This window comes from Nicotiana tomentosiformis, chromosome 2, assembly GCF_000390325.3.
Source record: "Nicotiana tomentosiformis chromosome 2, ASM39032v3, whole genome shotgun sequence".
In the NCBI taxonomy this organism is placed as follows: domain Eukaryota; kingdom Viridiplantae; phylum Streptophyta; class Magnoliopsida; order Solanales; family Solanaceae; genus Nicotiana; species Nicotiana tomentosiformis.
Window position 1 is genome coordinate 94,378,909 of NC_090813.1, and position 21,752 is coordinate 94,400,660.

The window sequence follows — 21,752 nt, forward strand, 5'->3', positions numbered from 1 at the left end:
AACCCCAGAAGACTGCCCTTCAACATTAGCAGCAGTACCAAACTTTTTACCCTTTGTGAACTTGAAATTCTGGGGAAAACCATGTAACTTATAGCATTTTTCAATTGTATGACCAGGCTTCTTGCAGTACTTGCAAAAAAGTAAAGCCTTGTTGTGATCAAAATTAAATCTCTGACTAGGTTGATCAAATTTTAGTTTTTGTGGATATGGTTGCTGAGGTGAGAATTGAGGAGGAAACTTATTGGCATTTGCATGGAAATAGGCTGATTCAGAATAAGCTTGTGCATTTGGAAGGACTTGTCTTTGTTTTTCATCTTAGAGTAGTATATTGTAGACATTATCAAGGGATGGCAATGGGTGCATCATTAGGATATTGCTTCTAACTCCTACATAAACTTCATTTAGACCCATTGGAAATTGATGATCCTTATCTTCTTCCTTTTCTTTTTGGAGACCTTCTTTAGCAGCACAAGCACAAGCACTAGCATGACTGCTGCGCATGATCTCCAGCTCATCCAAATTTTTCTTAAGTTTATTAAAGTAGGAGGCAACATCTAGGCATCCCTAGTAAGTGGAGGAAAGTTCTCTTTTAATTTCAAAGACTTTAGTACCACTAACGGTCTCATATATGTTATTTAATTACTTTCAAATACTCTCAGCTGTCTCTGAATATTGTACACTCTCTGCAATGTCCGGAAAAAAAGAATTGGTAACCATGATATAACCATGTTGTTACATCTATCCCATTGCCTATGCTGAGGAGAGGTCTCAGCAGGTTTAGTGTATGAACCATCTATAAAATCTATTTTATTTTTAGCGAACAAATAAACTATCATATTATGCTTCATACCTCCAAAACCTGTCCCAGAGAAGTGTACAGTAACAAGAGATACGCCTGGGATATCGGAAGGAAGGAGGAACGAGGGACTAGTACGTTCAGGAACATAAGGAGCAATATTTGAACTGGACCTATGGTTTTAAGAAAGTTTCTCAAAAAAAAAAAATATTAATTTCTAACAACAGACAATCACCTAACACAACAAAGTCAATAGATGTAGAGAAATAGAAAAGAGTGTACCAAACTTCTTCGCGACATGAAGAAGTAAAAGGCCTTGAAGATTACTCAGATCTGAAACCCTAACTTCGAAGAAAACCTCCAAAAACTCCGATGAATAGATGAATCATAGGAGTCTCCTAGAAATTGACGACGCCCCAAGCTAATTGAGCAGAAAAACTAGTAGAACAAACAAAACCAGAAGAAAACTCCGACCGCGAGACCGGCGAAAAACAGATGAGAAATTTCGGTGATTAAGGAACTAAATCGGCAAGGGGTAACACCGCTGAGATTAGAAGATGAAGGATCAACGATTTCATGGCTCTGATACTATGTTAAACTCAGAGATTGACCGGATTTGATAAAGCCATGGTTAGGGTTTTTAGAGAGAGAAGTGAAAGCAAAAAACGAATGAAAAATCTGTGTATTAAAAATTATGCCCAAAAAATTGTCCAGAATGTTCTCTAAGGCCTATTTATAGAGTGGGCCTCTTATTACAAAGAATAAAAAATTGGATCAAATAAATAAAGAGAATGGGCCTGTGGCCCAACTAGCTAAACTATATGCAGCCCAATATGTCCAAGATATCCGGTTGTCATGTAATTCCAACATATGAAGAAGAAAAGAAAAATGAAAATGGATGTTTTTCTTAAATTATTAGCTTATGTTTTTTTCCCCTTCAAATTTACTTAATTCCTAATCTTCAAGTTCGATTTTGTATGTTGGACCCGCCGGATACACTATTTTGACTCATCTGACCAATAGATTGATAAATCGTTTTGGATTCAACATGTTGGATCAAGTCAACAAATGAGTCCAATCCATTTAAGTTGATTCTGCCACCTTGCCAACCATATCCTGGCAAGTTTTAGTGTTTAATTTTGAGAGCACTCTGTAGATAGATGCTGCAATTAATTCTGGGAATTGTGGAAATGAATTATAGAATATAAGCAGAATCATTATGGTTTAACAATCTTTCTTAGTATAAAGAAGTACATTAGAGCCTGTTGAAGTACAGAAAGGATACACACATCCTGCTTAATTTTGATTAATTAGCAATGCCTTGATTATATACCTGATACATTTTTGTTCACTAGAATAGGCTTTAGTTCATTCCTGAGATACAAGTTGAGCATGTTGTTTCAAAAGAGCTGTACAAAACAAGGATATATGCCAACAGTTTGCTGCTCGGCTTCTCCCAATAGCAGCCTTTTGTTTCTTCCTATAAAACTGCTACCCTTGTGTATAGAAAATAGCTTCTTTCTTGCTTTGCAGAAACAGCGCGCTTTTTGTGTGACTTGCCTTTCTGCTTGATGAGTTTATCTAACATGTTTACTTGTTTGAGATGCCTTCATTTTTGTAATTGTGTAACAAGGGGAACTTTTGAGCTGAAGAAGACTCAAGATCACTAGAATCATCGTATTCAGGCATTTCTTTTGCCTTTCCCCACATTACAGTATAGAATCCAATGGCAATTACAGTCGCTCCCAGAACGCTGATTGTCAAAGCAGAAAGTTGTGGATTAGATCGACGATGACATAAATTATGAAAGAAAATAAATGTGTTGAGTATAGGAAATATTTATTGTGCAAAAAATGAGCACTTGAGGAGTTAGTACCTTCCCAAATAAAGAGTATCTCCTAGGATAATGACTCCCATGGCAACTGCAATGGCAATGGACAGTGGCTTGAACATTGCTACATAGACTGGTCCTTTGACGCGCAAAGCCCAGGTGTGAATTGTATTGTTTAGTGATGAGCCCAAAATTCCCTGTGTAATGCAGCACACAATTTTTTGTCATACAAGAAAGGAGCTAGCAAAATCAACTCATATGTTAATAATCGGTCCAATTCCAAGCGGGTTGCGTTATGAGCCGATTGTTGACTTGACTCAACGAGTTCAATTCAAAAGGACACATCAAACTGTTGGATCAAAATAGTGTAACTTGACGAGTCAAAATTCAACCAAAACCCAAAAACACAAAAGCAAATTTGGAGACTGTAGACTATGTAAATTTGGAAGAATTTAAGCTAATAATATATGAAAAAATACATTGACTTTCACAATTTTGTTAAAAGCTAAAAACAAGTTAAAAAGAGAAGTAGGGTCATGTTTGACAGATTAAGTTATGACCCGTTATTTTACTCATCTTGACCTTATTCGTTTTGATCCAACTTTGATAAGTTTCCGTTGCCGGTTTGTTTTAACTTGTCCAAATTTGACCCGACCCATGTATTTGCCATCTCTATACATGGACGGCTAAAAGACAACAACTTGGTAGTCTTGGGAAAGCGTAGTGGTAGGCTTTTCACATCAAATGATTGGCCACGTCATATATGCCCGAATTGGACATCCAATTGCATTGATTTAGATTTGCTGGAGAATGCATTGCCTGATATATATATATAACAAAGATGTACTATCAAACCTACTTCTCAATTCACTTACAGAGCATAGGATGGAGACCAGTGCAATATCTGGTTTAATTCGCCATTTGTTGGAATCTGGTTCAGTGAAAAATCCTACAATAGCAGCTAGGCAGCTCACACACAAGTTGTAGAAGAAAACTACAGTCACTTCAGCTGGATACTCTTTCATAATCCATGTCTGTCATCAAATTAAATGACTCAAATTCAGTTATTTCGTTTTGTTGCAAAAGGGTAGCTCTCTATTCAAGAACTAAGTCTGCATTTCACCTGAACAATGTACCACATAGGAACCAAAAAATATTCAGTTGTGAGGAAAAGGCCGCCAAGCATCCAATTCGATTGGGATGATCTGAGAGATTGGCTAAGGAAATTGGGCGTGGACGTGATCGCCACTAATAATTTTGGGCCTTTGTAGAGAGTCACTACGAAAGCTCCAGCGATGGAAACCACTGTGCCCAAGACTTTGGCTCGAGTGCTTGATCTTTTTAATTCTATCTTTTCCATCCTGTTTATTAACACTTCCACTGCATCAAATTTATTCTACTAAACAATAAAAAACAGAAAGCTGAGGAAATTCTTTGCCATGTTAAAACAACTTAACTTCATCAATTTGCCCTTTCTTTACTTATTTTTGTGAATTGAAAATCATTCTATGCTTCAGTACAAGTTTCTCCCTGATTAGATTTCATGAATCTTCTAAGACAACCCCAAACCCATTTCATCTAATTTTCTTTGTGGTTGGACGGTGCCATAAAATTTTGAGTTAAGTACAAAATAAAGCTGCAATCTTTAGTCTAAAAGTTAGATATCTGTAACCCTGGTCGAGTTTAACTAATTTTTTTTGGTTGGGACAAATTGATGGATGCTGACAAAGTTGTTGACCACTTGACAAATAGGAAAGAGAACACAACACTAGTGTCATTATAGTGGGGATCGCAAAAAAAGCAAGGAAAACGACTGAAAATAAAGGACATGAGATAAAAAAGAAGAGGAAGCAAAAACCTGAAAGTGACAGCCAAGACAAAAGTGAAAGCAGGGACGAGATTGCTGATGGCGGAGGCAAGCGTAGGAGAGCTATAATTAATTCCTGTATACCCCATTATCTGTGATGTACACCTGCATTTTCGATAATATAATACGTATATATTATCGAAAAGCAAGAAAACAAAATCATGTCCATAAATTTTGTTCTAGACTAATTCTGATATCACTTTTTATATGTTGACACTGTTGGCACAATGAGCAAAACTTCGCCTATAAAAGTTGGGTGGATTTTTTCTTTTTTGATAAATTTAATCTACCACACTGAAGAGGAAAGAATTTAAATAGTGGCCTCAAAATGGTCATTCACGCAAACGCCCCACTAAGGCCATTCGCGCAAATGCCCCACTCCCGTTTCCCTTCTAAGATCCCTGTGTAATGAAAAAAAGTTATAAAAATAACTTTACCCAAATAGCTGGTTATATTTATTATTTATATTTTTTAGTAATATATATAAATTATATATTGATTATATATAATTATGCGCATATAATACATAAATTATGCATATATTTTATCTTTATCGGTTATCTTTAATTTAAGTAATTAGATGGGCAGCTATTTGGGTTAATTGTTTGTCATGAATAATGAAGAGGATTAAATTTACAAGAATTCTTATTGAACTTATCCTGAATAAATTTCCTGAAACAGAATTACAGTATATTGGTCAACCAATCAATCGACTCTATTGGCGTTGGCTGTATGATGTCTCTAAATTAGTTCAGCAGTAGTTAGACCCCTGAATCAGACTTTTAATTGAATTCAATAGATTTTTTCCTCATAAATAAGAGTAAGAACATCTGATCATCATCCTAATTTGCAGGAAAAGAAGAAAACTTTTTGACATATAGTATATCTGCAGATTGACAGATTAAGAGTGATAAACAAGAAGAAGAAAAAAGTCAAAAGGTACCCGATAACTCCAAGAAGAAATATTTTGGCAAGAATTGAGCAGTTGAGGGGTGGAAGTACTCTTGATCTGCAGTCAGATATTTCCAATTTTCAACCCCTATCAGATTCTTGATAAGATTTACACATATAACAATTGATCAAAATCCGAGCCAAAAACTTGAGAAAACAGAGAGTAAAAAAAACAGAAACCTGGTTGAGAAAAAGGGAGAAGGAAGAAGGAGAACAGCAGCAAGACCATAACTGTAAACAACAAAGACATGATTACTCATTCCTTTGTTAGTAGCAGCTTTGTAAAGTGTGTTTAATCCAACATTTATACATTCCATAGACACCATAGCTGCAAATGGTAACACTTCTTTGTAAAAAGTTGATTCTCTAATTCTTCCATTATTGCTTGCCATTTTTTTCTTCTCTTTTTTCTCTCTCGAAACTTCAACGTCTTGCTTCCAAAATTATCGAACACTACGCGTGGCGGACATGAGCTCTACCTGAAAATCTGGTAGCAAATAAATAATTAATCATAGGAGTGTGTGTGTCTAATACGCATATATATATTGGTTTCCACTAACAGTTTAGGGACCAGAGTTAAAGTAACTGTTTTTGTAGCTAAGATTATATTGAAAGTTGTAATCTTTATTCTCTTTTTATATTCTTTAGGTCCCACCTCAAATGTCATTTTCTCTCCTCTTAGAAGTTGCATAACTCACTTTCTAACCATGACCTATTTATCAACAAGAATCTTTTGAAATTTTCCAAATCATACTATATTTTCAAGTTTCAACTTGCGAAAGTTTTTCGAATCAAACATGCTCCGTAATTACTACAATTTGTAATTAAAACAAGGCAAGATCAACAGTGCTAATCATTTATGATTGCCAAACTCAAAAAAATCAGTTTGACAAGTGAGCCCGTCTTAAATAAGGATTGATTTCAATATATCAATCGTAGGCTCTTAACACACTCTATTAATCTATTTTCGGAGAATCTCGATTAGAATACACTTTTTTAAAATTAAAGTCTAGCTACAGAAACTCTCGTTTGTCTTTGATTTTCAGGAAGTCTTAAGATTCCATATCCCAATTTTCCTTCCCTTGCAAAAAAAAAGAAAAGAAAAATCCCTTTCTCCCATTTTATATCAGGGAGAGTACGTCAATATGAGAGATTCATGACTTTAAATTTGACATTAGTGGGGCTTCTCTCTCCACTAGCTCCTGAATGTGGATGACCAGCCCGTCCCCACAATATTTTTTGACATTCGTGGGGCTTCTCGAAACATATTTAGTTTATCTCGAAGCAGTATTTTTACAAGTAGCGCGGCGCCTAACGAATGGTTTTCAAATTTAATCATCGTTAATTATTAAATTAATATTCTACAAATCCATTTGGATCTTCTGTTTACTTTATTTTTGTTTATCCGAAAAACGGATAAAGTTGAATTTATACGTAGTTCTAAAGATACGTTGTATAACTTGGTACAAATTGGAAAAATAAGTAGAGATATATCGAATATTTACCGTAAAAAAGAATGAATACAAACCCAAATTGAGTAGAAAATGATTGATAAATAAATAAGATGAATCAATATCAAAAACCCAAAAAAAATAATATTTGCTAGATGTTCTGTAAATCTCAATAATCTCTGAATGTGAGAGTATGAATGTGTCTACAAATGATAGCCACTCTTAATATAGTGGAGGAATCCTACTTTGGATATAATTAAAAATACATAGTAAGGATCTCATGATAGATTAATTAATTAGCTTTTCCTTGATTTCCGCCGAGATTCTCTTCCCTAGTACGGCTATAACGGCTCTTTGTCTCTTGGCTCGATCTCGGTCTTGGCCGGTATCGGTATTGGTCGTTTTCTTTACCCTCGACCCTTGATATTAACTCGAGCTCGATATTGATCGATCTCTGGACCTCGAGCTTTGATATTGACTCGAGCTCAGTATCGGTCGATCTTTGAGTCTCGAGCTCGACAATCAAACTTCGAATCATGGCTCGATATTACGATGACGAATCTTCATCCATATTCCAATCTCGAAAGGCAAACTCGGTTTTGACCGTATATAATTTTATTTTTGCAAAATTCTTCTGGGCTTTGATTGATTTAATAATTGATCACATATATTTTGAGGAAAGGATATTGATTTTAGACACGAAGTTGCATAGCAGCATGTAATTGGCATCTAATTGAAGATAAAAAGATTAGATTGATCGGCACGCTAAGTAGGAGTTATCCTCAAAAAGAAATGAGAGTTGCTTGTGGGAGTGATAAAGGCGTGTGACTATTATGCCTTTTTGTGACAAGGGGCAATCTACCTTTAGGTAGAAAATTTACCCGCACATAATATTTATATTAAATTAAATAATTTAATCTTAATGGTTAAAAAATTAATTAAAAATACACATCCATTACCATGATTAAGGTATGATGTTGTATTCCCTCCGTTTCAATTTATGTGAACTCATATGACTGGGTACGGAGTTTAAGAAAAGAGAGAAGACTTTTGAACTTGTGGTGTAAAATGAGACACATATATTTTGTGTAGCTATAAATCATTGCATAAAGGTAAATTATTTCCAAGTAAGTAAAGAGATCATTCTATTTGACACGAACTAAAAAGAAATAAGTTCACATAAATTGAAATGAATGAAATACTAACTTATATTTATTGACTTAATATAAATATTGTGCCCAGCACTACAAATTGTATATTATTGGCTTTCTATCACGTAAAAGAGAAAAGAACAAGTGAAGGTTGGAGTGACATGCAACTGTAGATGGTGAATGCTGACACTTTGATAGTTGCTATTTAGACAATGCGCTTTTTCCTTCAATTATTGGTACTTTTAGCGGCTAAATAATGCAAGGGTCATTAAACGAACCAATCATCCAAAGAGAGATGCCTAACGAAATTGGAAATTTGATGGTCTTGCCAAATCCCAACTCCCAAATAAGAAACATATATCAAAAAAAAAAAAGGAAGAAAAAAAAAAGCAGTAGCGAAGATCCTAAATTGAACCCTTCTGTTTGTTTTGAAACAAAAGTGCATTAAGGAATAAGGAGATTAAACTCACAAAGTCAAATTAAGATTTTGCTTGTAAGTGTAATTGTATAAGCCACAATGATTTGAAAGTTGCATGTGGAAATGTTTTCGCTCTACGGATCAAAGGTACGCTAGAGAACACTTCAAAGTATGCGATAAGAGAATTAAATATTTTAAGAAATTGGATTTTTTTTAATTATAGGAGTATTATTCATGATCTAAAAATCTTTCATGTGTAGGCTTGATTTTTTTTAACCAAACAAGTGATTTTTTTTTATTTTTTTTTTGTTAATGTGTGACTTAAAATTCAAACATAGAACTTCTATGTTCCAGCTTTGACATGTGTTTCACCTAAATATCTAAATTCCCAAGTGAATGGTGAATGTATATTTCACTTTGCATCGTTCTCCTTCTCCATTGATCACTTTTTCCCTCTCTTCTTTGAAATCATTAATAACCGGTCTGTTTTTTCTTTTCTTTCTGAAAAAAAGTATCTGAAGTAAATAATATTCTAGCTTTAACCAACCCCTTTTGACCGAATCAAATCTTTAATTCAGCGGTATATATTATCATAATATTATCTTAAGCAAATAATCAAATCTTTCTTCCTTATATGTTGTCTACTAGAACTTGCGACTTTGTTGAGGGCGTTAAACGAAGCCAATGGGGAGGTTACTACTACAAGAAGACTAGTCCTCTGTTTTATCGGGTGAATAGTACTTATCTTCATTCAATATTTCCAACAAACAAAAAGTGTTTACTATTTTGCTGTAAACACGGAATAGATAAGTATTTTTTTCTCTTTTATAGAGTAGCATTTGCAGTTTAGCCTGGTAAAAGTCCACATGTGAGTCGATATCCTAACACTTATAAATTATAAAGTAATAACTTTCTGTCACTTGAATACTCCTAATACTTATAGAGTGACAGAATTCCAGGAAGTAGACTAATCAATTAAGCTGCACTCCTCGAAAGGGGTAGATTTCTGGATAGCGAATTTCTGCCCTAACAACGTTTAACCAAATGATATAATTATGCAAACAGACAATCTTTATTGGAGGTTAAAAATATTTGCTGGTATTAATTAAGCTAATTATCTGCTTTCTTCAAGAGTTTTTGGATGCAATATGTTTTGGCACATACGCCTATTAAGTGGAGGCGGATGCAACATGAGTTCAATTGAACCTAACATTTTCCATTGAGCATAAATATATATTTGAAAAACCAAAATTTCTATAAATATTAAATTCTACAGAGTTCAATCGTATAAATAAAAATATTGAATTCTTCAAATTTAAATCCTGAATCCATTTCTTCTATGTAGTACTGGTCTACTTGTGGCTAATTTGCGTCTCGTTTATCTGACGCCTCATCCACTAGCCTTTATCATCTTCATCTGAAATTAAGCAGCACTCGCCAATGCATTCAAATACTTGTGAAAGGGTAGTGTTAATTAACATGGCTGAGCAGCATAGTCAAAGGGCCATAAGTAACACTTTATTTTATGTGTTTTTTTAATGAAATTTACTTTTGCAATAAAGGGCTTCTTTGGCTTGATGAGTCAATTATACAAACAGTGTCCTCAATCTCAAGCATTGACTTGATCTCCTTGGCCTTTCCCCACAGCACAGAATAAAATCCAGCAGATATGATAACTGCTCCTATAACACTGCCCACCACATTGTAACAAAAAATTTACTTCATGAAATTATATATGTGCATTAAAAACTAATACTTCAAAACCAGAAGGAAGATGAGTCATGTAATTATAAATTACAATACAGCGGAAAAGAGCATTGCAGATGCATTAATTTGTTTGCAAGCAACCCAAGCTTTTTTTATGGTCAGCAAAAGAAAAACTTAAACATTAAACAAAGAGAGTATTACAGGGAGCAGGGTGCGACAGTAGAAGTAGAAGTAGTACTAGTAGTAGTAGCAGTAGCAGTAGCTATACCTAAACTAGTAGTAGTATTAATCGCAATAGTAGTTATGCCTAAACTAGTAGTGTACGTTTGTCAACCTAGTTTTTGTAATATAACTAGAAGCAACTCAAAGCTAATTGATCAATCATGTGTAATGTCATGGGCGGCTTTCCAGCCATGCCCCATGATCCCTTGGACGCGCCCCGTGGCGTCCTGGCCAGCCTCCCAACGCCCGTCGCCACGGTCGGCCCCGTGGTCTCGGCAGCTCCAAGTGACAAGCGCGCATGTGCCTCTGTCGCCCCACCGATAGCCATCGCCAGCGCCCAGCCACAGGCAAAAGCCGACAGCGCCGCGCGCGCAGACAATGCCGCGCGCGCAGACCCTGATGCTAAAGACAAAGTTGCTGCCAACGGACTTGCTGCTGCTTTGTAGAAGACTAAGTCCTTTTCATTGTAAATATAGAGTAGTTTTGCTGCATTTTCTTTAAGTGTGATTTTCCAGCTTTCATAGGTCTAGTCATGTAACTTTGGTTTATTTTTTTTAAGCATTATTAAGGGGGACCAAGCAATCAAAACTTTCAAGCAAGCAAACAATTCTCTGTACTGGTGTCTCTCCCCCCCGACACCGTCTTGTTTTCTGTAATAGCTTTCATTCAATGCAATCAAGCTTTCTTTCATTCTCAATTCTCTTTTCTGCTCTCTTTCAATTGCTCATGACATTGGTTTTCCCGTACGGCACTGACAATCTAGTCTAGCGTACGGAGGGGACCTCAGTTGGCGGACAGCAACCGTACTGACATCGGTTGCCTAGCCTTACGTCGCCCTTCCAAGGAACTTCAGGAAGGCGCCGCGTAACAGTTGGTATCAGAGCCTAGGCTCGACATCGGACGAGGGATCACATTGCAATTACCACCATTTCTGACCATGGTGAATTATGGGGATCGCATCGCGACCCTTGAGGGAACGGTTGACGCATTACGGCCCATCGTGGAAATTATTGGCCTCAAATGGTCGATGACGTCGCTCAGTATGTGAAGACTTGTCTAGTATGCCAAAAAGATAAGTCAGACCGCTTGACGCAGGCAGGGCTCTTGGAACCACTAGCTGTACCAAAAAGACCTTGGGAAAGCGTTTCCCTGGACTTCATCACCGGATTGCCCAAGGTCGGAGATCTCACAACTATCTTGGTTGTGGTGGATCGGTTTTCCAAGTATGCTACCTTTATAGCAGCCCCACAATATATATCAGCAGAAGATACAGCTCGACTATTCTTCTCTCATGTCGTCAAGTATTGGGGCTTACCTAAAGACATTGTTAGTGATCGCGACTCACGCTTCACTAGCAATTTTTGGACCCAACTCTTTAAGTGCCTCGGGTCAAAATTGAGTCATAGCTCAAGTTTTCATCCGCAATCTGATGGCCAGACGGAGCGATTCAATGGCATGCTAGAGGAATATCTCCGGCACTTTGTGACCGGATCGCAGAAGAATTGGGTGAAGCTTCTGGATGCTGCTCAACTGTGTTTCAATTCACAAAAGAGCTCAAGTACCAACAAAAGCGCTTTTGAAATTGTTACCGGACAGCAACCGCTACTCCCACACACAGTGAACGCACCAAACATGTCAAAATCTCCTCGGGCTGCCAGCTTCTCAAAAGAATGGAAGCAAAATTTGGAGATAGTGCGGAGCTATCTTGTCAAAGCCCAAAAGCGGATGAAGAGGCATGCTGATCAGAATCGCCGCTTTGTGGAATACCAGGTGGGAGACAAAGTGATGGTCAAAATCCCAAAGCGGTACTTGTTTGCAGGGGTCCATGACCCTCGCCTATTGCAAAAATATATTGGACCCTTGTCCATTGAAAGGCGCATTGGGAAAGTTGCATACCGGGTGGATACCCCAGCTTGGTGGAAAATCCATCCTGTTTTCCATGTCAGTCTCCTGAAACCTTTTCGGGAAGATGTGGAGGATCCTTCACGAAGCCAACTCACAATACCAAGTATTCGAGGCCCCAATTCAACCGGAAAAAGGCGTGCTGAAGCTATTCTTGATGATCGAGTGATTCACGCCTCAAGAAAAGATCACCAGGAGTTCTTGGTGAAATGGCAGGGATGTGATGCAGAGGAGAATACTTGGGAGAGGGGAACAAACCTCAAAGCCTACAAGAGCCTGATTGATGATTACCTTGCAAGGAAGGCGCCGAGGACGTCGCCAACTCAGGTGGGGGAGAATGTCATGGGCGGCTTTCCAGCCATGCCCCATGATCCCTTGGACGCGCCCCGTGGCGTCCTGGCCAGCCTCCCAACGCCCGTCGCCACGGTCGGCCCCGTGGTCTCGGCAGCTCCAAGTGACAAGCGCGCATGTGCCTCTGTCGCCCCACCGATAGCCATCGCCAGCGCCCAGCCACAGGCAAAAGCCGACAGCGCCGCGCGCGCAGACAATGCCGCGCGCGCAGACCCTGATGCTAAAGACAAAGTTGCTGCCAACGGACTTGCTGCTGCTTTGTAGAAGACTAAGTCCTTTTCATTGTAAATATAGAGTAGTTTTGCTGCATTTTCTTTAAGTGTGATTTTCCAGCTTTCATAGGTCTAGTCATGTAACTTTGGTTTATTTTTTTTAAGCATTATTAAGGGGGACCAAGCAATCAAAACTTTCAAGCAAGCAAACAATTCTCTGTACTGGTGTCTCTCCCCCCGACACCGTCTTGTTTTCTGTAATAGCTTTCATTCAATGCAATCAAGCTTTCTTTCATTCTCAATTCTCTTTTCTGCTCTCTTTCAATTGCTCACGACATTGGTTTTCCCGTACGGCACTGACAATCTAGTCTAGCGTACGGAGGGGACCTCAGTTGGCGGACAGCAACCGTACTGACATCGGTTGCCTAGCCTTACGTCGCCCTTCCAAGGAACTTCAGGAAGGCGCCGCGTAACAGTAAACATGAGGAAAAGAATGGCTTTATATATACCTTCCTAAATGGAGTGATTCGGCAAGAAATAGGATCCCCAAGATTGCTGCAATTACCATTCCCAAGGGCTTGAACATCGCTACATAAAGAGGACCTTTCTTGTCCAAGCACCATGTCAAAACGTTGTAACGAAACACACTTCCAGATACAGCCTAGTGTGTAAGAAAACAGAATCAGATATCTGTTAAAGAACAAGGTGCAGAAGAGAACTGAAAATGAAGCATCAAATTTCTTACTGAGAAAACAATGGCTATAATTCCAATCCCAGGCTTCACCATCCATGCCTCTGGATTTCTTTCTAATACCAGAGTTAAAATTGCACACTGAATACTCCCAAAGCAGCAAGTGAAGAACACTATTGTCATTTGTTCAGGGTATTTCTTCACCGTATCTGTCTAAACGAGTACAACATGAAATGAATTTGTAATAATGTCCTAATTCTGAGATATAAACCTGCTTATCTATAAACCAATATCAAATTAGCAGCCACAGTAATGTTAAAATGGTTGAGATGACGACAGTCTACCTACGTTGCTTGGACACGGGTGCGGGTGTTTGACACGGGTGCGGATCTAGAGGTCGGATCCTTCGAGATGTAAATTCTAAGATTCGGGGATATCATCCTAGTACGGATACGGGTGCGGGGATCCGGCTAAATATAATTCAAAAAATATAAAAAAATATCTAAATTATGAGAAATTTTGTCGAATACTTATGTATAGCTTGTAAAGTGTGGATTTCTTTTTTATTCTCAAGTTGTAGGTAAATAAATGATTGATTTCATAGATAAGGTATGTTGTTTTCTTCAAATTTAACCTCGGAGAATCAAATTGTATCTCGTCTCGAATTTTTCCGGCCGTCGCGGTCAAAGTACCAAAAATTATTTGACCAGATCCGGTACGGATCCCATACCCACACTCATACTAGTGTCGTGTCGACACGGGTACGACACCTAAACTGCCATGTCGGAGCAACTTAGCAGTCTACAATTAAAGGATTTAGGCACTAAGTAGTAAGTGAAATTCTAGTAAGTGTAAAATGAATCGAGCCTACCAAAAGGTTGCTAGAGGCAAAATGAATTTTTATGACTTATGAGGTATGAATTGGAAACAGATTGAAGCATCCTCTACTATGACATGTTCTACAGGCAGTATAAAAAGGGGCAGCGCGGTGCACTAAGCTTCCGCTATGCGCGGTATCGGGGAAAAGGCCAAACCACTAGGGTCTATTATACACAGTCTTACCCTGCATTTCTGCAAGAGGTTGTTTCCACGATGTTCTACCGGCATTATCATTAACTGAAATAAGTCCTACATACACGAAACACACTGCTAACTCTGAAAGATTGTGAAGATGGTTTTTAACTTCAAATTCATTCTCATTGTTGAATTACATGTAATATGTTTTACCTGAAGAATGTTCCATCCAGAAGACATGATGCAGGTGATGGTAATGAGAAGACCTCCCAGTAGCCAATTTGATTCTTGTGAAAGTAAAGAGTGATGATGAGATGAATGAGAAGGTAAAGTAGATGATCCAAGTAGTTTTGGCCCTTTGTATAGAGTCATGATAGATGCTCCAATAATTGCCACTATGGTGCCAAGAGATTTTGCTTGACTGCTAGCCTTTCTTATATCTAACTTCTCCATCCTGAAAATTTTGCAAAAACCTTGAGAAATTCTGAACATGTGAACCACTAGATACAACTAAAAACTTGCAATCTTGCATAGTATCACTTCTACTATTCAACTATTTTAGAGGGAAAAAAGCTCATGGTCCAAAAGACCAGGCTATTTAGTGGCAGAAGCTAGTGGTTTTGCAGCACTATCAAAAGATATGTGTTTAAATCAGAAGATAACAACTTTTTGCATATGCCTTGAGAAAATAACTTGGGTACTGGAAACACCATGTGGTGCAGCGGATGGGGCTGCTCTTCCCTTAACCAGAGGTCTCGGGTTCGAGCCTTGGGTATGAAAAAATCTTGGCAGGGAGCACTTCCCCCCAATGGGGTCCTACGCAGTGCGAATCCAGATATAGTCGTGCTCCAATGCGAGTACCGGACACCGGATAAAGGGCAGCCTGGCGCACTAAGCTCCCGCTATGCGCGGAGTCCGGGGAAGGGCCGGACCACAAGGGTCTATCGTATGCAGCCTTACCCTGCATTTTTGCAAGAGGATGTTTCCACAGCTCGAACCCGTGACCTCCTGGTCACATGACAACTTTATGAGTTACGCCAAGGCGGACACCGAGTAAGAAACCAAAAAAAAAAGTACTGGAGACCCCTAACTGCGGACTCTGACTCAGAAACAAAAGTGAGTTTACTGCACTAACAGTATAAAATATATTTATACAGCCTGGTCATTTATAAAATAATTATAGGTAAATTTCTACGACAAACATTACTTGGTTACCTAATAAAAATGGTAGTTATTCTACTACAATATGTTAAGCTAACTGATAATATAAGAGTCCTTATACTGTATGAGCATGTTACTTAACATCATGTTTAGATTGTTGTTACATGTCGTTTCATAATGTATCGTATTGTATTGTACTGTATTGTATTGTATTGTTAGATAAAGACAATGTTTGGATAGATTGTATCGTTTGCCGTCGTTTCATGCAGAGGCGGAGCTAGGATTTGAACCTTATGGGTTCGAGATTATAATCATTTTAAGTTACTGGGTTCTAAATTAATAATTTGTACATATTCATTGAATTTCTTAATACAAATATAGGGTTTGAACAAAAACTACTGGGTTCGGCCGAACCCGCAAACAACACTTTGGCTCCGCCCCTGGTTTCATGATATCACGCACTAAAAATATGAAGAATAAACTTGCAACATTACTAAGAAAAAATAGGATACATAATAGAATTATTATATAAAAAAGTAGGATAAAGAATAAAATATAATTATTTAATAATAAAGAAGGGGAAGATGAGAGGAAAAAAGCAAAGAAACGACGCCACCATACCAAATCCGTCGTTTTATAAAGTGACACTTTCCGTCGTTACATAACGATGTATTTAACGATACGATACAACAAAATTAAAGTAACAATCAAAATAAATATTGTATTTAAAGTAACAGCATACAATACTATAGATAACAATCATCCAAACAAGCTGAATCTAACAAAAAGTAGAAGTTGGCTAAGCCCAATTTGGCAGTCCTATACCTGAAAATGATGGCAAGCAAAAATGTAAAACCAGGCATCAAATTCCCTAAAGCAGCTGCCAGAGTAGGAGAGCTGTATTTGATACCTGTATAGGCCAGGACCTGCAGCAAACATATTCTGCAATAGAGTTTACAAGCAAAGTTCTGATTTTATTTGTTTTAATCGAAAAGACCCCAATTTGATAACACAATAAAACAGAGAAGAAATTTGTACAATACCCCAACAGACCAAGAAGGAAGAATCTCCACAGTATAGACAATGTAATAGGAGCCATATTGCTTCTGGAAAAAAAAAGATAGAAATTTGAACTACTAAAAAGTAAAGAAGTAATCACAAAAAAATAGCAGAAGAGCATTTGATTTTGACAAACCTGCACCTATGGAAGATTAAGAAAGGAAGAAGAAGAAGGGTACCAAGGGCATTATAGTAAACAACATAAACAAGATTACTCATTCCATCATTCATAGCTGCTTTTCCAAGTGTAATCATTCCCATTTCACAGCATTCCACCAACACCATTGCAACAAAAGGGAAAACATCCTTTGACCAAGATTGCATCTCCATTATAACCATTTCTCTTCTTTACACTCTCAGTGTTGCTGCTCAGTGCTCTATTCTATGATAAATAATGAAATCTTGTTCAGAATCTGATAAAAGACAGTTGCTTTTCATAGATGAAAAACATGAGAATAGCTTTTCAGATGACTGGTATGTGTCAAGTGACTCAAAACACATGATTCCGTACTAAATTGACAATGTTTGTTTTGTTTTGTGTGGGTATAGGGTGATGTCATTAATCAAGTTGGCATTTGTTTGTCTATAGTATTGTCTTGTGTACTATAATAAGCTCAGTTATTTTAATGACCTCTCCTTTTCAATATTAGCTAGAAAAAGGATATTGTAAATGGCATCTAAAATTCACCTATTTGTCATTCCGATTCGTTAATAAAAAAAAGAGAAAAAAAAGGATATAGAAAGTTGAACTTCATTTAAATGACTGAATATTTTTTTGATGAGGATCTTGAAATTAGTGTTCTCCAGAGTACTCTCTTGGCTATCTTGCAGATCCTTTGACTTTACGAAGAACCTCTTGGAATGTGATGAAGGCGTTTTTGATTGGTTCGGACTTGGAACATATCATTTGAAATACTTTGACAAAACTTGGTTGGCCTCAATTTCCGTGGACATGCCACATCAATTGAATATCTAACATGATCTTATTAGCGTTGAATTTGATACTGCACACTGACGGATCGTTTAGTAGGGTGTGTAAGAATAATATTGAATATAGTGTATTAGTAATATTGAGATTAGCTATTCTTGGATTATTTTCTATTAATTGTTTGGTTTGGTATATTAAAAATAATATGCATTGCATAATTTTTTTAAGAATTGTTTGTTTACAAAAATACCCTCCACATGCGAAGAAACAACCACAAATGATTGCATCAGAATAAGTTGTCTACAGCATATGTACCATATGAAATGCGGCTCTTTCCTAGATCCTGCATGAACCCAGGATACCTTGTGTATCGGGCTGCCCATGCAAAGTTATTTTCATATAAATCGCGTAGAAGTTAACTTCTTTGGGCCTTGAGATAAAGTGCGCCAAAATGACTTTGGGCCTAGAACCATGAAATAGACTTGTTTTGTGCAACCAAGTAAACAACTCAAAGACAAAAATGTTGGAATTTGGACTTATAAGCTTGAATGACCACATATATAATGTGGAAGTAGGTAATTATGAATTTGACTTTAGGAACCCTAATGTCTGTATTAGCAACTTATTATGTGAAGTCACAATCACGAAATAACAAATTATTGATTCATTGTTGATGATTCAAGAAGAAGGTAAGCGCATCGTGTGGTGCAATGTGGGGATTATAATGTGCTTATTATCCCTTTATCAACAACTAACACTTGTTTTCATATATTCTTCACCTAATTAATTGCCTTCTTAATAAAGATAAACCAGCCTGCTTGCATATATAGTCTTATCCTTCAATAAGTGACAGCTAAATAAACCAGCATCATCATTTACACGTAATTTTCTAGAAAAGGGAATTAAGAGGCTTGGCTTAAACCATTTCTTTTGCAAAAGTACTGATTTAACATTCATGTGATATATGTAGATATATTTTATTTTTCCAGCTTGGCTTGATTTGTCACGATATGCTAATTATAATGCTTACTACTTTTAAAGCCGTTAAACAAATATAAATTTTAAATTCTTCCAAGTTGGGAGATTTTATATCAAACGATTATTTATGCATTTAAATCCTTTTAAATTTTTCTCAGATCCAATGCAGTATGAAAGGAATCTAATCTTCTTAAACTTGCAAAACGTATGTCACATTTGCTTAAACTTCAAGAAAGTTAAACCACAAAAAAAAAACATTTTTGAAAGGGAGACGTTTAATTGTGTAAGAATATCGTCAACATACCTAATTAAAGGAAATATTAGTAATTAGAGGCTAATTCTAATAGTTAAGACATTGCTATTTGTATCGTAATGAAATATTTTCATTTTAATCGTTTCATCATTAATATTTTCCAATTAACTTTTATTTATTTCCTTTTAAATGTGTGAATAAAATCACCATGCGCGAGTGAGAGATTTGAAACTTGTATAAGTACATTCCAGTTGAATGCTATTCTAATCATAATAATAATATTTCCATTTCAGTTATTTCATCATTAATGTTTCCCAATTAAATCTTATTTATTTCCTACTTAAATATGTGAGTTTTTTGGGAAAGTGCATAATTTGAAACTTTTTTTCCTTTTTCTTTTCCCCCTTTTTTTCTCCTTTACTTTTTTCCCCTTTACCTTTAATCTTTTATTTAAGGAATTAAAAAGTGCGACAGTACTGAGTATTTCTTTTTGGCACTCTTTACTGTTTCTTTTATATTTCATGGCATTGTTTACTGTTTATTTTGGAGAATAGTGACGCTTGTCAGTGCCAGCCTTTGGCTTCCAAATAAGTCAATGTCCTTTTCCAGTTCAAAAACAGAACCCCAACTTCTCATTTTTCCCTTGTTTATTTATTTATATTTTCTCACACACACACTCTCTGTTCTGTAGTTTGGTAGAAATTGTTAAACATATAGAAAGAGAGAGAGAGAGAGAGAGAGAGAGAGAGAGAGAGAGAGAAGAGGTGTAGGCTCAAATATTCAAACTTTTTCCTTATTTCTGCTGTATAAGGTATTTCAAGATCCTCATTAGGTACTAAGTGTTTAGGGTTTTGCTGCTACAAGAAGTGATTTTTAATATTAAGGGGGGTTCTTATAAGTATTATTATGTCCTGAATAATGGTGCCTACTAAGTGGGAATCAAGACAGGTAAAGAATCTGCCTTTAGCATTTTCTGCTTGGTTTCATCACTATCTGCTGTTATTTGCACTGTCAGTGAAATAAAGCAATTAAAATATTGCTGCCTTACCACCGCCCCAACCTGCTGCAAGATTGCAACTTTCTGACAACCACCATTTTCTTGAATCTGAGGATAAAATTTGTGATTTCGGGTGTTGGATTTTTTGGTTCAGAGACGGTGAAAAGAAGTTGAAAAGTTGCTGGTATTTGGTTTTTTTGAATGTGTTGTTAAAGATGATTTGTTCATTTGCTCAAGTTAGGTCACAAAGATGGGTTTCTGGTCATACCCATTTGAAAAATTCTTGGATTCAACATAAAAAAGATGGTGTCTTTACATATCCCCCTCCTCTGTTTCCCCCATCTCCTCCTTCATTTGGCTCAAGTTCTAATTTTCACAATGAACCAAACACTTCTAGTTCTTCCAACAAAATTAGTCCAGCTGTTCTTTTTATTATAGTAATATTAGCTGTCCTATTTTTCATATCTGGTCTACTCCACTTGCTAGTTAGATTCCTTATCAAACACCCTTCTTCTTCAGCATCATCTCAGTCTAATGGATACCCTGAAGTTTCTACTTCAGATGCTTTACAAAGACAGTTACAGCAGCTATTCCATTTACATGACTCTGGTTTGGATCAAGCATTTATTGATGCATTGCCTGTCTTTATGTACAAAGAAGTTGTGGGTCCTAAAGAACCATTTGATTGTGCTGTTTGTTTGTGTGAATTCTCTGACAAGGACAAATTGAGATTGCTCCCTACTTGCAGCCATGCTTTTCATATCAACTGCATTGATACTTGGCTCCTCTCAAACTCAACATGCCCCCTTTGTCGAGGAGCCCTTTACAATCCCGGGTTTCCAATAGAAAATCCAATGTTTGATTTCGATGAGCCAAGAGAAGATGATGGATATCGTGGTAATGCGGATCATGAGTTCTCCACTTCTCATAAAACAATTGAAATAGAAGAAGTTGCAGGTGCTAAAGCGACCTTTCCTGTGAGACTTGGTAAGTTCCGAAAATTGGATAATGGGGCAGGGGAAGGAGAAGGTGTAGGAGAAAGCAGTAGTAGTAATTTGGATGCTAGAAGGTGCTTTTCAATGGGTTCATATCAGTATGTGGTTGGTGATGTTAATCTTAAGGTAGCCTTGAGCAGTGAACGGAAGGCAAACAATATGAATCGAGCCAATTTGGTTGAGAAGGATCCTAATCCATCAATTGACGAAGATAACGAGGGGAAAAAGATAGGTATTGGGAGAAAAACAGATAGCTATTCTGTTTCCAAGATTTGGCTATGGTCGAAAAGAGGCAAATTCGCGAGTTCTTCAGACTTTCAAATGGACGATCGACCTCCTTCTAGTATGGACTTGCCATGGCTTAGAAGAACAGAAGGCATGTAGTGAATTCTGATCTCTTATTCTCTTTGTTTGGTCTTTTTTGTTAAATGATAACTTAGAGGTGAGTTTGCCTTTTGTGTAGTATTCTTTTAGAAGCAAATTCAGCAAAGCATGCCATACTTGATAATCAGCTTGATTTCAGTCTTGATTCTGCAACTATTATTTACTACATTACTCTTTTGTTTTTTAAGTCCTGTAAATGTATAGGTCATCTCTTCATTTTGTTGGTTCTTGAAATCTTACTTGACATGACAACGGATTTTTTGTTGCATCCTGATACTTTCAGCTTCCACAATTTAGCTTAAACGCAATATTGTCCATAAGCATTCATGTTAATATATTAACCATGAAGCTAAATGATCAGAATTAAGGGATAACACTTGTTTCATTTGTCATAAACTGTGTTAGAAACCACCTGTAACATGCCTAACAATTG

The 21,752-nt window shown here is 36.9% G+C and overlaps 3 protein-coding genes across 4 annotated transcripts; 1 reads left to right on the forward strand and 2 right to left on the reverse strand.

The window, feature by feature from the left end:
* Window positions 1–2,013: 2,013 nt before the first annotated feature.
* On the reverse strand, window positions 2,014–6,039 carry LOC104095550 (WAT1-related protein At3g28050-like). Of its 2 annotated transcripts, none has more exons than XM_009601699.4 (7): window positions 5,626–6,037; window positions 5,438–5,503; window positions 4,486–4,599; window positions 3,751–3,988; window positions 3,503–3,661; window positions 2,673–2,824; window positions 2,014–2,549 (listed from the first exon to the last, which is right to left on the reverse strand). In XM_009601699.4, the coding sequence occupies exons 1-7, from the start codon at window positions 5,835–5,837 to the stop codon at window positions 2,387–2,389; spliced, it is 1,104 nt and encodes a 367-aa protein (XP_009599994.1). In that variant the 5' UTR covers window positions 5,838–6,037; the 3' UTR covers window positions 2,014–2,386. The 2 variants fall into 2 exon arrangements, with proteins under 2 accessions (XP_009599994.1, XP_070051883.1); XM_070195782.1 differs by having other exon boundaries at window positions 2,409–2,615; window positions 2,655–2,824; window positions 5,626–6,039.
* Window positions 6,040–9,701: 3,662 nt separating this feature from the next.
* On the reverse strand, window positions 9,702–17,291 carry LOC104095549 (WAT1-related protein At3g28050-like). Its single transcript, XM_009601698.4, has 7 exons — window positions 16,921–17,291; window positions 16,769–16,831; window positions 16,551–16,667; window positions 14,778–15,018; window positions 13,605–13,763; window positions 13,369–13,520; window positions 9,702–10,155 (listed from the first exon to the last, which is right to left on the reverse strand). Exons 1-7 carry the CDS (start codon window positions 17,121–17,123, stop codon window positions 10,011–10,013), a joined length of 1,080 nt encoding a protein of 359 aa, XP_009599993.1. The 5' UTR covers window positions 17,124–17,291; the 3' UTR covers window positions 9,702–10,010.
* A 2,260-nt stretch (window positions 17,292–19,551) lies between these two features.
* LOC104095548 (RING-H2 finger protein ATL46-like) lies at window positions 19,552–21,593 on the forward strand. Its single transcript, XM_009601697.4, has one exon. It carries the CDS (start codon window positions 20,156–20,158, stop codon window positions 21,317–21,319), a length of 1,164 nt encoding a protein of 387 aa, XP_009599992.1. The 5' UTR covers window positions 19,552–20,155; the 3' UTR covers window positions 21,320–21,593.
* The last annotated feature ends 159 nt before the right edge of the window (window positions 21,594–21,752 follow it).